This window comes from Balaenoptera acutorostrata, chromosome 11 (assembly GCF_949987535.1).
Source record: "Balaenoptera acutorostrata chromosome 11, mBalAcu1.1, whole genome shotgun sequence".
NCBI lineage: Eukaryota > Metazoa > Chordata > Mammalia > Artiodactyla > Balaenopteridae > Balaenoptera > Balaenoptera acutorostrata.
Window position 1 is genome coordinate 81756410 of NC_080074.1, and position 16268 is coordinate 81772677.

Below are 16268 nucleotides of genomic sequence, written 5' to 3' on the forward strand. Positions count from 1 at the left end.
TCTTAAAACAGCTAGCTCCTTCCCTTTGGAATCTGCATTTGAATATCAAAGAAGACATCAAGAGTAGTTCTGCTCCTCTATAGAATGCCACTGGTTATTGCAATTTAGGTGAGGCACTTTATGGGTTCAAGGAGAGTGCAATCAGAGAGAAACCGAAGACACAAATTTCTTTTGTTGTTTTTGTTAATCTTTTCATCTTTTCTAATGTGAGCTATGTCTTTGCTACTTTGGTCAACTGAGAGATCTTTTCTCTCTCTGTTTCAAAGAGAAGCAGGATTTCTAAACTCCTACTCTAAAAAGCCCTGAATTCAAATTTTTTCTTTCTTTCTTTTTTTGGTCATAGTATGTGACTCTTTGTTAATTTTCTTTACTACCTTGAAAGAGCAGGAGAAATTAAATTAGTATGACAGGTGTTCAAGAAGGAATTTTGTATATAGCTTTCTATAATTTATTAGTATATTGATTTTTTAAATTTATTTATTTATTTATTTATTTATTTATTTATTTAGGCTGCGACGGGTCTTAGTTGCAGCATGCGGAATCTTCGTTGCAGCATGCATGTGGGATCTAGTTCCCCAACCAGGGATTGAACCCTGGGTTCCCTGCATTGGGAGCACGGAGTCTTACCCACTGGACCACCAGGGAAGTCCCAATTTATTAGTGTATTATTAAATAGTAATAACTTGTAGCTGAGATATTTGCCACTGGAGCTGTTATTAAGGCAAAAATTATCAGGTTTCTGAGAAGGGCTGGAAAGTCTAATATAATATTCTCATTTAATCCACCAGGAATCCTCCAGCTCACTGTCCAAACCCCAAGCGATGAGTTCGTATTTTGCACCCAGTCTAGCACTGGAGGGTAAGGAGAACACAGATAAAGAAAAGAGGGTGAGTGGGTACAGATAAATATTTTAAAAATTCTATTAGGGTCCGTAAACATTTATTGATCATCTTGCTGTATGTATCGATTAGCTATTAACACAATAATTTTGTGTTAACAAAGTTCAGTGACTTAAAATAATAAGCATTCATTTAACCCTCAAGATTATGGGGTTGGAGGCTTCCCTGGTGGCGCAGTGGTTAAGAATCCGCCTGCCAATTCAGGGGACATGGGTTCTAGCCCTGGTCTGGGAATATCCCACATGTGGCAGAGCAACTAAGCCCGTGCACCACAGCTACTGAGACTGCGCTCTAGAGCCCGCGACCCACAGCTACTGAAGCCTGCGTGCCTAGAGCCCGTGCTCTGCAACAAGAGAAGCCACCCAATGAGAAGCCTGCGCACCGCAACGAAGAGTAGCCCTTGCTCGCAGCAACTAGAGAAAAGCCCGCGCGCGTGCAGCAACAAAGACCCAACGCAGCCAAAAATAAAAATAAATAAATTAAAAAAAAAAAAAAGATTATGGGGTTGGTGACTTTGTTACCGAATTCAGATCTCGGATACGAGAGACAAGCGCTGGTAGAGACGGAAAAGTTCCTTTAATCAGAAAGCTGGTTATCTGGGGGAAAGGCGGACTTGCGTCCCAAAACCGTCTCTGAATGTTCTGCGTGGCCATGAAAATTTTTAAGGGGAAAAATGGGAAGTAATCTCAGTTAATCATTGAAATAGGGGGTCAGAGTCATCACCATCCCCCACTGTGCGCAGGCCTGTGGACTCCCTGTGATCTTTTTTTAGATGCTTATCTTGTTCACACAGTTTGTTTATGAGATAACTGAAGGGGAAGCTAGGGAAGAGATCTGGTCATCTGTTAATTAGTTATTCTTCATTTCTATTTCTTTGATCTAAGGAAAGAACCAACAGGTTAGGCAAAGTGTTGTGTGATCAAAAGATTTGAAAGGTTTGGGCCAGAGGTTAGTTAAAATATAGCTTTGCTAAAGTGATAAGACAAAAGGGACCTCCTGCAAAGAGCTCTTTCCTGAAAAAAGCTGCTTACAACTTCAGGTGGCAGGTTGTCCTGGTCTCACCTAAGACCTCTCAATGGCATTTAAGGACTGAGTATCTATGGAGGGTAACTTCAGGCAGAAGTCCCAATTAGCTCTGAATATTTGAACATGATCAACTGAGGAGGTGGGTGTTAGTAGTTAGAAAATTTGGGGTCAGAAAACTTGGGGTGTGAGGAGCACCGGTTAGGAAATTCATTTTGGATAATCTTGATCTTGCTTTTACTTGCCTAAAATCAGAAATTGTTAAAAATGCAGAATTTGGTAATGCCGATACCCCAAACTAATGTTAAAATGTTTTTTTTTTTATGTGCAACAGCAAATTTCAAGGGTCTCCTTAAAAGTGAGGGATCAACTAGTATTTGCTTCACCCTAATTGCTTGGCATTCCTTTTTTAAAGTTTCAGTAGGTTTTTCTATGTTTTTCTTTATTTGTCATCTTTGATGTCATCAGTTGGTGAGAACATCCAGGGATCATAATATTTTGAACCTGAGAGGGACCCTGAAACCACTTAGTCTAACTGTCATTGATATAGCAAGAAAATGAAGCTCCTGTAGATTTCTACCAAGTCATGTGACAAATTAGTTTGAAGCACAAGAATAGAACCCTGGACCCTTGCTTCCCATTCTAGTGGTTTCCTCAGTGGTTTGGTTTTGTTGTTGGCATGTTCTCTGGCTTTGCAGGGAAAACAATGGAGAATTTGACTGAAGTTGAAAATTATCAGTGATGGCATTTGCGTATCCTTGTGTTTATAAGTCATGCTCAGCTATGTTAACTTGTGATTGAAATGAGTAGCTGAGATAATCTGATATTATGGTTAAGTATTACTTCTAGTTTTTCAGTGTCCTCCTCTATTAAAAAGGAATTATAATGTTTTTCCTCAAAGAATTGTTGAAATTACAAAGAAATTATAAAGAAATTAGTATATTTACATCACTTACGTTTGTATCTGACACATATTATTTGCTCTTTTTATATTATTGTTATTATTTGTTGTTGTTTGTTTCTAATTCACAGACATCATGGACTAAGGGGGAAAAAATTCCACTGTCCAATTTCGTTGTAGGAGGGGGAGGAGGAGATGCAGAAAATTCAACTCTTAGACTGCTCTCTGTATGAGCTAGTAATCTCAGCCTCTGACCTAGTGCTTACCAAAAAAGGGTCATTTTGGCTTATTATCTCATTTAATTTTGGTCAACAACTGGAAATTGAAATCTTGAAAGGAGGTCATTTTTTTCAACCACTGCTCTCTGTGTCATTCTAGGCTTTCATTGCTTTGGGATGCTACATTTAAAGAGTAACTTATTTGACACCTTTAACTGAACTCTTTAAGGAAATAGAACTTCTCAAGGAGGAAGAATTTGCAAACAAAGGGACACTTTATAAATGTCTCTGAAATAACCATCACAGTGAGCTTTCAGTGAAACAAAATATGAATTACCTAAGTTTAACATCTGAAACCCTGTGGTTTGTTTTATATAAGGGAAACCACTTCTAATTTTTCCACGGTGTTAAAATAAACAAGCAACAGAGGGAACCTGAGAAATGAAGTTTCTAAAAGCAGACCAACCCAAGAAGGACTTTTTCATTCAGATGTGTTGCAACCCTTTTCCTTCCCGCACTGCCATTCCCTTTCCCTTCCTGCTGCCATTTATCCACATCCTGTAAAGGAATAGCAGAAATATCCAGGGTTGGTCTTTGTTGAGTTGGCCTGAAAATGATGATGATAGAGGGGGAGCTGAGAAAATGCACGTAGCAGTGTTTTAACTTTTTGGAATCACAGACCTAGCTGACACTGGAGATCAAAGTCAAGGACTTTACCTCAAAGAAATGCACAGATGCAGACATACACAAAATCTCCTGTGCAGTTTCAGGAAGTGGTAAACTCCCTCAAGCCCATTTCAGGACAGAAAAGATGCACCTGCGTCCTGAGAGCTGACAGTATCCCTGGCCTTACTCCTTGCCAAGCTCTCTTTTGAGAGCTAAGGGAGAAGAAAGGATTTAAATGTAGTGCTTGGGGGTGGATCCAGTCCAGGGCTTGCTAAGAGGTGGCTCTGTGTACTGTTTTTTGGAAGAAGAAAAGGGAAGCAAGAAGGAAGGGACCTGCCTCTGAGTGACACTGTCTCCTCCTTACAGAGCCACTTGGACGCACTTAGCTTTAACAAAACAGGAACCGCATGTATTTTGTAAGCCGTCAAGTTAGACGTTTCTTTGTGAGCTGCTAACCCACTCAGGTCTTCAAAAGGATCTCTCTCCTTAGAGAACATCCTCGCTGTGTGAAGATACCACATTGAAATGCAGATTTTAAGAGTTTCTGGGGGAGGATTCCTTTGAGGAAAAATTAGACTAAAAAAAGTAAAAGAAAAAAATGAAAAAGGGCAGGGGAAACAAGGATGAGGTGGGAAATGTTTGCTGGATTATGTGGTTCAGTTTGACTTTTTTCCCTACACTTTGTACAGAAATTTGCCTGTAGGTGAAAAGGACTTTAGGGTTTCCTGAAGTTTGTTGACAATCTCCTCTTGCTTCCCTTTCATCGTCTTTATTAAAACCAGACAATCACATGTCTTCTATGTGGATGAGTACAAGTGGGTGAACTGTGGGAGATGCAGCGTCCACACAAGTTGCTGCCCCTCTAGAAGTGACATTCTTGTAACCTAGTTTGGTTCCAAAGGTCATAGGAAGATGAGGAAATTATCCATTGCATATGGGTGAGCTCTGTTTGACCACCAATGCTTAATAACTTTGTTACCTTGGATAAATTACTAACCTCATAAAACCTTAGCATCCTTTTTTTTAGGGGTAAGACATTTGTGAGCTATTTTGTGGGTGGAAGACATTGTCCCTCTCAAATTACATTCAGTAGGCAAATTAAATCTTATTTTGTTTAAGATCATCCCTGTGACTAGTGTGATCATATAGTTGCCAGAATACCTGTGTTATTTGGGATTAGATGGGATAGTAATATTTATAGCTAACTAGTTTACAGTTAGGTTGTTTTCCATATATTATCACACTTATTCTTCACAACTTTCCTGTGAAGTAGATACTATTATTTTCCACTCTTTTATAAGTGAGAAAGACGTGCAGAGATGTTAGAAAACTTGCCCCAGATCATCCAGACAGTAGGCAGCAGAGCTGGGGGATTGAAATCCACGTCGTCTGGTTCCAGAAGCCATGCTCTTAGCTATGATCCTTTCTAGCCTTCTCTTGAGCTAGTCTATTCACACTGAAAGGAAAGCATTATTTGTGGTAGACTCTGACACTTATTTAAGATGTTTTCTCTTTCCTGTTTCAGGTATCTGACAGCAAGCAGCAATAGAAATTTCTTGCTTACCATGAGGCCATTCTTAAAAAGGGCCATTTTGGTCATAAGTTATGTAAGTACATATATGCTTTTGAAATATCTGATAAGAAATATTTCACTTTAATTTGACTCAGAGACATGATCCAGATTGTTTGAGTCAGCAGTAGCGTCTAACAATATGATCTTAAGATCAAAGAATTTACACGCTATAAATGTTACAAAGCTTTGGAATGTATGTATGGAAGCATTCTAGGGCTATGTGAATTCAATGACACCAACAGTATTAACTATAATATTTTTTGTGCCGTTTTCAAGGTGCTGATGCTGTGTTGTCTCTGCAACACAAACCTGGCTGTATCAGTTATCTAGTGTTGCACTTTTATAAAAAGCATTCATGAAATAAGCCAGTGATATTCATGGGAAAAAGTCCAGGCTTAACTACCTCCCAAAATTAATCTTTTACCTTTTATTGAAGCAAAGATTTCCCTCTGACTTTAACAGAAACAACATAATTGGTCCTATTGAAATGAGAATAACATCTAGAAGGTCTGTGTGGGTGGATTCTTCTATAAACAGAACTTATCACCACAGAAGTGTCTCTGGCCTCTGGTTTTCTTATGCACCTTTGCAACAGGATAGCGCCATTCAGTGATAAAATTCCACTGAGTAGACACAAATGATGTTTCCTGGGGTTGTTGAAATAACCCTTGCATGAGTGGTCTGCTCCAGAGCATTTGAGAGTTGGAGCATTTCCAAATGTATTTATTCAGGACACAGAAGTATCATCTATCATAGTTTAAGTTAACTTTCATGGGGCTCTGTGAGAGGGATGGTTAATAACCTGGGCATTGGAGACCAATGACATGGGTCCAACTCCTGGATCTTGCAGTTTACTAGCTGTGGGATTCTGGGCAAATTGGGAGGCCTCAGGTGGATGGAAAGCCTTTAGTGGATAACAATGGATAACAGCTCATAAGTGCTTGAAACTGATGGCTGTTATTAAGATTTGCTTGCCTTTCCATCATCACCTTCATTGTTTACTCTTCCCTCTACCCAACTACTTTCCTACTCATCTTCAATGTTAGGATTTTACAGAAATGTTCACTAGAAAAAGTGTTTGTAGATCAAAATATTTGTAAAGCATCTGAAAGTATCCTCCAGAAAGGTGGGGCTTACTCCAGACAATCAATGATTTTCTTACCAAATCTTCTTTTCTCTGAAGGTGATTGTTGTTCTGTACTTCCGTCTGTGGATAATGGGAGGATCTATGCCCCTCTTTTCAGAGCAGGATAATCCAGCTTCATTTTCACCTTACATTCTTACAAGGTCAGTAGAAATACATTTTTAAAATTTTACTTGGTTTTTATCAGGTTGTTTTAAATAATCCTAAACAATATGTTGTCTTTGCATTTTAAGGAAAAAAAGGTTGTGTTCTATTCAGGGTGTGTGGAGAAAAGAAACTACTGTTTAGATGTTTGGAATTCTTTTCAACAAATGGTGCTGTTTTGTCAATATTTTTGGTATTGTTCTCATTTTGGTATATATTTGTTTACTCAACAAGCATTTTGTTGAGCACTTATCAATAATAAATATCTATTGAGGGACTTCCCTGGTGGCACAGTGGTTAAGAATCTGCCTGCCAATGCAGGGGACACGGGTTTGAGCCCTGATCCGGGAAGATCCCACATGCCGCAGAGCAACTAAGCCCGTGCGCCACAACTACTGAGGCTGCGCTCTAGAGCCCGCGAGCCACAGCTACTGAGCCCTCGTGCCACAACTACTGAAGCCCGCGTGCCTAGAGCCTGTGCTCTGCAACAAGAAGTCCACCTACTGCAACGAAGAATATCCCCCGCTCGCCGCAACTAGAGAAAGCCTGTGTGCAGCAACGAAGACCCAATGCGGCGAAAAAAAAAAAAAAAAAGCTATTGAGTGGCTCATATGGCAAATGTTACAGGACAGTGCACTGAGAAGTGTGTAGAGGTTGATTGGACATTACAACTACTTGTAAGGTTAAAATCAGCAGGGAAGTTGAAAGTGGCGAACAGAAATGAACAACAATTTTTGCTAAGATACAGTCAATTGTATCTTACCATTTGTCCTTAAGAGATTTAGGATAGTGAATCAAGAAGTGATGTTGACCAATGGATCTTGTTCATTGAGAGGGTTTTAATTCCTTACCCAATCTGCTGTGATGTACTTCTGACACTTTCAGATATAATTATATTTGACAGTTTTCATAACGTTTCTTCAGGATATATTATTCTATAATGTTTATACATTAAGGTGTACTGTTCTTAAATTTTCATAGTTTTATGTTCTTTTTAATGTCTAATATCATTTTTGTAATACTGACCTTCCCTTTTCTGTGTTTGCAAAGACATAATAAATCTTAAACCTTGACCGACAGCACATTTATATTTCAGCTTACTTGTATCTCTTAGGGATGGGAGATTGTTGGATTTTGTTTTTATAAAGCCAGGCTTGCTTTATTTCACTCATTTACTTTATATGTTTTAATTGATATATTTCTACTCTCTTTTCATTGTATGCTCTTCTTTTTTGTTCTTCGTGTTTTCTTCCTTTCTAAAGACTATTTTCCATTCAAAAAGTATTCTTCCAATTTGTTTGACCCATTTTTCTAATAAATATTATGTCACAGTTGTTTGCATTACTTGCAACATCCATTTGTGTTAAAAAATCTTGAATATGCTTCAGAAACCATATGGTATACAGCCTCCAGTGTTGGCTTATCCCTTTGAGATAGTCTAGAGACTTATAAGTTGTTGTTTATGTCTTATATTTTTCAAAATACTGTTTAATTAGTCCATTCATTAAGCTTGACATCTGTAGCCCAGCTTTTTGTTAATATTGCAATCTACTTGTCCTTTTTAGGTTTCTCTCACTGGCTTTCAACATCTCCAGGGCTCCTTGTCTGGATATTTTTAGCTCATTGAGAAATTGTTTCAGGTTCTGCAGCTCCTTCAATAGCTATTTTCTGCCTTTAAGCGAAAAAAACAGCTTTGCCAGATCCTGTTCTTGCTTCTGGCTCCGTTTCCCTTAGCCCTCGGTTGGTCTCCCTCCAAGCGTTCTTGTCTGCTGAATTTGAGCACTCATTCTTGTCTTCATAGTTAGATGCAGCCCATTCCCCGAGCGTACCAGTCTCCAAACGCCAAGCTGGCGCAAAGCAACAGACGGATGAGAACAAGAACGTATTGCTCTCAACTCACCAACCAGTCATTTCATTCTTATCTCTGTCATCAGCAAACACATGACTGCCCCACTGTCCTTGGTGTCAAGACAAGGTACCTTTGGTCTCTGGCTCACTGCCCTTCTGTCTATACCATCTTAGCTGCCAGGGGGGTCAGGTTGCATTTTTATTCCTGCTGGTGGTCAAAAAAATTCTTTGGTGGAACCTCTGGCAGAATTAGGACCTTGGGCCAGTCATTCACCATGTTCTGCCTTTCACTTCCAAGGTTTTTACGTATTTTTTCTGAGGGGTCTGATACACATTTCATCCAGGACTTTCCGTCTGTGAATCCATCTGAATGACTATTCTCAGGCGATTCAATCAATATAAAGTGATAGAACAGAATATCCTAACATCTTTATATTCTCCCCCTTGTAAAAAAAACACACGTATCTTTCTGTTTTTGTGTTTCATCCTTAAAATACATAGATACCCTGGGACATTTCAGTGACCGTTGCTGTAAATGGCCTTTCACGTTCCTCTAAGACAGCTGCATTATAATTGACTCATTTAAGCATCCAGAACATTGTCTTTAATTCCTTTCCTGAGTAAAGTTTCTACTCTTCTTGCATAATTGTTTGACCTCCGGTATGATGATGATTCTTAAACTGGATTACCTTAGTCTGTTTCCAATTCTGTTGGCTTTTTTTTTTTCTTCTCATCAGCTGTACAGTTTAGCTATGATTTGGCTGGCTCTGTGAGTCTGTCTTTACCAATCAGAGGTTTGTCAGTCAGCTATATCAATTGATCTCGTTATTGCTTCACCTCTTTTACTGGATTTGTAAACTGAACAACTTTTATAGCATCTTTGCTTCTGTCTTGCAAAGATATCTTCTTTTAAAGTAGGTATAACAACTTTATTATCAGGTGAGAGTTTTCAAACTAGCTTTCTCTTAATAGTTGTTATAGTTATTAATTACATGTAGTTTTAAAAAATATCCTAATAGCTTTTAAGAGTTGCTTGGTCAACTCTTTGTTTTGTTTAACATGACTTCCTGTGATTTTAGTTCTGAGATTCCTTCTCTTTTAGATGATCCATTCCCATGTGTTTAGCTAAGAGGAAATACCCTGCCATTTTCTGCCTAACAAAACAGATACAAAATTGTTGTGGTATGCTCATGAGAAACCTTTGTTAAGAAAAATTATCTAAGACATGAGAATAAGAAAAAACATGACCGTGGCATTCACTGTAATGTAGAACATTGTCTAACAAACCTAGAGGAATACAACTTTGGTTGACTTATTATTCACATTTACTGTATTTGACAACTCTGTCAACTTAGAATTTTACATATAGAAATCTGACAGGTGTGATTATTTCTTTTCTCTCAAGTAGAAAATAAAATTTCAAATGTTAGTTTTATTGCCTTGCAAGACATTGGGCAAACTTGTATCTAATTCACCAGCCTTTTTATTTTTTCATGAACCATGAAAACTTGTTTTTCAAATTTAGTTTGTATATATTGATACATATATACTTATATGTTTCTTATATATATTCAATTTATATTTATATTTAATAACAGCTTGAGATATAATTTACATGCTATACAATTCATCTGTTTAACGTGTACAATTCGATGGTTTTTGGTATAGTCACAGAGCCGTGCAGCTATCATCACAATCAAATTTAGAACACCTCCCCAGAAAGAAACCTTACATCCATTAGCAGCTGTTTCCTATTTCACCCCGGTCCCCTGGCCTTAGGCAACCATTGATCTACTTTTTATCTCTATAGAATTACTTATTTTGGATATGTTATATCAATGGAATCACATGATGTGTGATCTTTAGTGACTGGCTTCTTTTACTTAGTAAACTATGTAAGTTAGTTTACTAACTTTAAACTAAGTTTAAGTTACTTAGTAAACTAAGTTCAAGATTCATCGTGTCATAGCATACATATATTAATGTTTATTTCTTTTTTATTCTGCAGTAGTATGCCATTTTATAGATACATCACTTTTTATTTTACCCTTTATCTGTTGATGGACGTTTGGGTTGTTTCCATGTAATGGAACGTTTTAGCTATTACGTACAATGCTGCTATGAACATTCATGTACAAGTTTTTGTTTGAATGTATGTTTTGATTTCTCTTGCATATGTACCAAGGAGTGGAATTGCCAGATCATATATGTTAACTCTATATTTGATTTTTTTTTTTAGCACAAGAATGTTTATTTATTTTATTTTATTTTATTTTTTTGGCTGCGTTGGGTCTTCGTTACTGCACACGGGCTTTCTCCGGTTGCGGCGAGCAGGGGCTTCTCTTGTTGCGGAGCATGGGCTCTAGGTACGTGGGCTTCAGTACTTGTGGCACACGGACTCAGTAGTTGTGGTGCGTGGGCTTAGTTGTTCCAAAACATGTGGGATCTTCCTGGACCAGGAATTGAACCCGTGTCCCCTGCATTGGCAGGCAGATTCCCAACCACTGTGCCACCAGGGAAGTCCCCTATATTTAACTTTTTGAGGAACTGCCAGACTGTTTACCAAAGCAGTTTTACCATTTTACATTTCTACCAGCAGTCTATCAGGGTTCCAGTTTCTCCACATCCTCTTCAACACTTGTCTTTTTGACAGTCTTTTTGTTGTTGTTGTTTTAATTATAGCTATACAAGTGGGTGTGAAATGGCATCTTACTGTGGTTTGATTTGCATTTCCCTGATGACTAATGATGTTGAGCATCTTTATATATACTTATTAGCCATTTCTATATCTTCTTTGGAGAAATGTCTGTTCAGATCCTTTGTCCAGTTTTTTTTGGTTTTTTTTAAAATATTTTATTTATTTATTTATTTTTGGCTGTGTTGGGTCTTCGTTTCTGTGCGAGGGCTTTCTCTAGTTGCGGCGAGCGGGGGCCACTCTTCATTGCGGTGCGCGGGTCTCTCACTATCGCGGCCTCTCTTATTGCGGAGCACAGGCTCCAGACGTGCAGGCTCAGTAGTTGTGGCTCATGGGCCTAGTTGCTCCGTGGCATGTGGGATCTTCCCAGACCAGGGCTCGAACCCGTGTCCCCTGCATTGGCAGGCAGATTCTCAACCACTGCGCCACCAGGGAAGCCCTGTCCAGTTTTTAATTGGGTTATTTGTCTTTTTATTATTGAGTTATAATAGTTCTTTATATATTCTACATATAATATTTATATATTCTAGATATATGATTTATGAACATTTTTTTACCTTTCTGTGGGTTGTTGTTTCACTTTCTTGATGGTGATCTTTGAGGCACAAAAGTTTTTAATTTTGATGAAATCCAATTTATCTGTTTTTTGGTTGTTGTTACTTATGCTTTTGCTGTTATATCCAAGAAGGTTTTGCCTAACTCAAATTCTCTTCTAAATTGGCTTTGTCAAGTGTGATTCCCTTATTAATAAGTTATGTAAACTTTTAGTCTTCACTGTGTATTTGTACAGGATTATGTTTTTAATATTTTTTAAATTGTACTTTGATACAGTTTATGTTAACAGCAGTTCGGAGGCTGTTTATAATTTGGCTTTTAATTTTTGTCCATTGGGCGTGTCCAATCTACAAGATAGATCCATACAGAATGGGGGGAGGGGGTCATCATTATTCAGGATACGCTGGCAACAAGCCCTTAATCTTTTACCTTTCCATTTTGTTCCAAACATTCAGATTGTATTAACTGTCAGTAATTCTATGTAACTGATCAATAACTTTTTTCATCTGTAATTGAGATTTGTGTGGATCAGCTGAATGACATGACATTGAATGATACATGTTTCTGCTTTTGACTTGAGAAGAAAACTGTCATTAGAAGTTGAAGAACAGGGCTTCCCTGGTGGCGCAGTGGTTAAGAATCTGCCTGCCAATGCAGGGGACACGGGTTTGGGTCCAGGAAGATCCCACATGCCACAGAGCAACTAAGTCCATGAGCCACAACTACTGAGCCTGCGCTTTAGAGCCCACGTGCCACAACTACTGAAGCCTGCATGCCTAGAGCCCGTGCTCTGCAACAAGAGAAGCCACCGCAATGAGAAGACTGGGCACCGCAACGAAGAGTAGCCCCTGCTCGCCACAACTAGAGAAAGCCTGTGCACAGCAACGAAGACCTAACGCGGCCGAAAATAAATAAAATAAAATAAATTAATTAAAAAAAAAGAAGCTGAAAAACAGAAGAATTGTTGTATTTCGATTGCACAACTTTTTCTTGACAAGCAAGTTGGAAAATTTTGCCTTCATATGTCCAAATTCCTCCCATCCCACATGGAATTTCTGTAGAAACAAGAGCTAGAAGTTTTCACCAGAGGTAGAAGGGAGTGAATGGAGACAAAAACCATGTACTAAAACAGACAAAAACCAAAACAAAACAGGTTAGTGATTTCGGAAATTTGAGATTGGAAAATTTTGAAATTGGATTTGAATGTAGAAAAGGGCAAGAGCCAAGTGTTGTGGGTAGGTTTTGAGTAGGAATCCCAAATTAAAGATTAAACCAAGAACAGTTGCATGTCTGGAGAGGTGGAGGGTGGGGCTGAGGACCAGAGTGATTGTCTAGATCTGTGGTGTCCACTACAGGAGCCACGAACCACATGAGGCTACCAGCTAGTCTGAATTGAGATGTGCTGTAAGTATAAATAAAGTACACACAGGATTTTTTTTTTAATATATTTTTTTAATTTGACTTTTGGCTGCGTTGGGTTTTCATTGTTGCACACGGGCTTTCTCTAGTTGTGGTGAGCGGGGGCTACTCTTCGTTGTGGTGTGCGGGCTTCTCATTGCCGTGGCTTCTCTTTGTTGCGGAGCACGGGCTCTGGGCGTGTGGGCTTCAGTAGTTGTGGCACGTAGGCTCAGTAGTTGTGGTGCACGGGCTTAGTTGCTCCATGGCATGTGGGATCTTCCCAGACCAGGGCTCGAACCCATGTGCCCTACGTTGGCAGGCGGATTCTTAACCACTGTGCTACCAGGGAAGTCCCCACACAGGATTTTGAAGACAAAATTCTGTAAGAATAAAAGAATGCAAAATACCTCATTAATAAGTTTATATTGATTATACCCCATAAATTATATGTATGTTGAAATGATATTTTGAATATATTCTTGAAACAAAATATATTATTAAATTAATTTACCATGTTTCGTTTTCCTCTTTTTAACATAGCTAATAAAACCTTGAAATTATGCATGCTTTTATTATATTTCTTTTGGATAGCACTGGCCTAGAACAAGTGCTGGGGTTCTTGGCTTAGCTCTGGGGGAAGGACAGGGAGGTGGGAGGGCTGGCTAGTGGAGCACCCCCAGTGTACTCTGCAGCCTTCCTCTGCCTCTGGTTTGGGTGGTTTCTTCTAGTCTGCCAACTTGTGTTTCACTCAGCTGATTCTGAGTGGTGGAGGGATTTTATTGCACTCCATCTTTTGGTGTAACGACTAACTTAGTCCCATCCGAAAAAAATGTCCTTTAGGGACCAAGACCACGGGTGCTCATGACACTTCTTATAAATTACCACCCAAAATTATGCCCTGACTGCAGCTGTCCCGGGCTTTATGATTTTACTCCAGCCAGATTGCCAAACCTGCATGTGTCTTGAAAACACTTGTGAATCATGCTGAAACATCAGTGCTGGGGTCCAGTGCCCAAAGATTCTGCTTTGGTGGTTATGGTGGACTTGCATTTGAGGAGTCATGGAATAGGTCTGTGTGCAGCTTGTTCTGTCAGAGAATTGTCATTTAGCCCAGAATTTACTTCTCTGTATGTGTCTCTTTAGAAATGTGGTACTTTGACATTCAATTTTGGAAATCTTGGATAAAAAATAAAAACAAAAGCGGAGGTTAAGTATGGCTTCTGCATAGGGCTGGAGCCTGCAGAAGGGATAACATTGTTTCCGCTATTAAGGTACCTGCCTGCTGTCTAGTAACTGGTTTTCTGTCTTAACCAGATTCGAAGAGGACGGAACATAAAGCAGTATATGCTTGACCGAAGAAGTATTGCCTTTCTAATATTAAAAATGGTTGTCTTTCAAATCCAGGAAATAGATAAAATAGGCTTTTTCAGTGAATGTAAGGCCTCCTATCAGCATCATGTTTTTTCATGAGATGTGGTCCTGGATAAGCAGGTGGAATATATCTTCTTAAGTGGATAGATCTGTTTCTGCTGTTCAGCTATCCAGACAAAGGCTTGTATTACTTGTTGGAAGACATCAAGATATGAAATAATGAGATTAAGATAGAACTCAACATTCTCCTTCTAAAGAAGCTTCTTTTTCTGTCTCCATTTTCAGCTGATAATTTCAAACAGGCACAAAACCTTAGGTTTTGATTGTTACAGCCTTAGGGCACTATGTCTTAGTAATGTTTATAGCCCTTAAAGCCCCTAACATGGGGGCTATCTCATAACATAATGTATCTCTGAACAAACTGAATGAAAATTTAAATTATTTTTTAAAACAAACAAAACCACTCTGTGCTTAAAGAGGGGTGAGCAAAAGTCGCTGCTTTGTTTTTGCTTCAGCAACTATCAGGGCCTTCACACATGAAATGAAACTGAAGTTATTCTGATTTTCAAAGCAATGGTCACCAAACTAGAGTGAATATCAGAGTCACCCTGGGAAGTATGCTAAAAATAAGATTTTCTGGTTCAGGTTGCAGAAATTCTGATTGAATGGATCACAAGGTTGGGTGAGAGATTCAGTATCTGATCAGCAACCTAATTGTTTTGGGGGGGAGAAGGAGGTGTTACCCTTTTTGAAATCCTCGGGTATGAACTGTGTCCTCTGTAGCTGAAGAGTGCGCTACAAGGTGGGTGTTGTCCCCATCGTGTAGTTTGTATTATGTTCTTAGAAACATAGCTTGGGGATGAAGGAGATGGTCAAGGTCACTGAGTGTAGTTTCCCCAACTGAAATGACACTGTGTAATAGTAATTCCTCTAATTGTCTTAGACCCTGGGAATGAAGGGGACAAAAACGAAGAAGAAAGAGGAGGGAGTCAGAAGAGGGAGACGGTGGTAGTAGCAGATTCTACCTGTGGGCTAGGGAGCAGGGCTGGAAAAGGCTGGTCTGGATCACTTTACTGCTTGAAGAAAATATAGAATACTTTAAATCTACTTATTGTGTTTCCATTAGAATATTAAATCCATGAGAAGCTGATAAAAATTAGAGACGATTCTTTTATTTTTGCTAACAATGGAACATAAAGGCAAAACTTGCTTTTCATAATGAATAAAATGCCAAACCCAAGCTTTTAATTTGATTCTACTTCTTGCCGTATGATGCTCTAACAAATATTTCCATCAGTGCAGTCATCTGTTTACTGTGTTGGAGAGGTGACTACACACTGGTTTTAAGTTTGTCAGCCCTGCTTCGACTAAAAGTTAAAGGTTTGGGGGTTTTTTTTGGTATAAAAGCTCAAGTTCATCCAGGTTGCACTGTTCAAGGAATAAGTCAGAATCTCAGGCAGGTGTTTCTCCATGAAATACCAGTATTTGACCCATCATATTTCCTTTTTACATTTTATGTGGAGCCAGAAAACCCTGTCTTGTATGTAGGGTCTCCTATGGGTCTCTTGCGGGGCATTGAACAAGTCTGCCTCTCTAAGGCTGTTTCCCTTGCTGCAAGAAGGGTAATATCCAGTTCGTAGAGACTGAGTTGGGATCAGATAATCCTTATATGCAAATACTTTGTAAGCTAGAAAATGCTGTACATGCCTAAGGGATGTTCAGTGTTGTTGGATGTAGTTCATTAGTAGACCTCCGGGATTCTGTGTGGACTCTGGAACCTGCGCCTGATGTATGGTCAGCAGTCGGTATGTTTGCTCAGTGGAAGTTGCACCT

The 16268-nt window shown here is 39.0% G+C and overlaps 1 protein-coding gene across 4 annotated transcripts in view; it reads left to right on the forward strand.

Annotated features, from left to right (window-relative positions):
• Positions 1–16268, forward strand: part of TMTC1 (transmembrane O-mannosyltransferase targeting cadherins 1) — a 261487-nt gene that overhangs the window by 120607 nt on the left and 124612 nt on the right. For all 4 annotated transcript variants that reach the window (XM_007175694.2, XM_057556024.1, XM_057556025.1 and 1 more), the window contains exons 6-7: positions 5233–5314; positions 6464–6567. In XM_007175694.2, coding sequence (XP_007175756.2) covers positions 5233–5314; positions 6464–6567 — 186 coding nt within the window. The remainder of the gene's footprint in view (positions 1–5232; positions 5315–6463; positions 6568–16268) is intronic.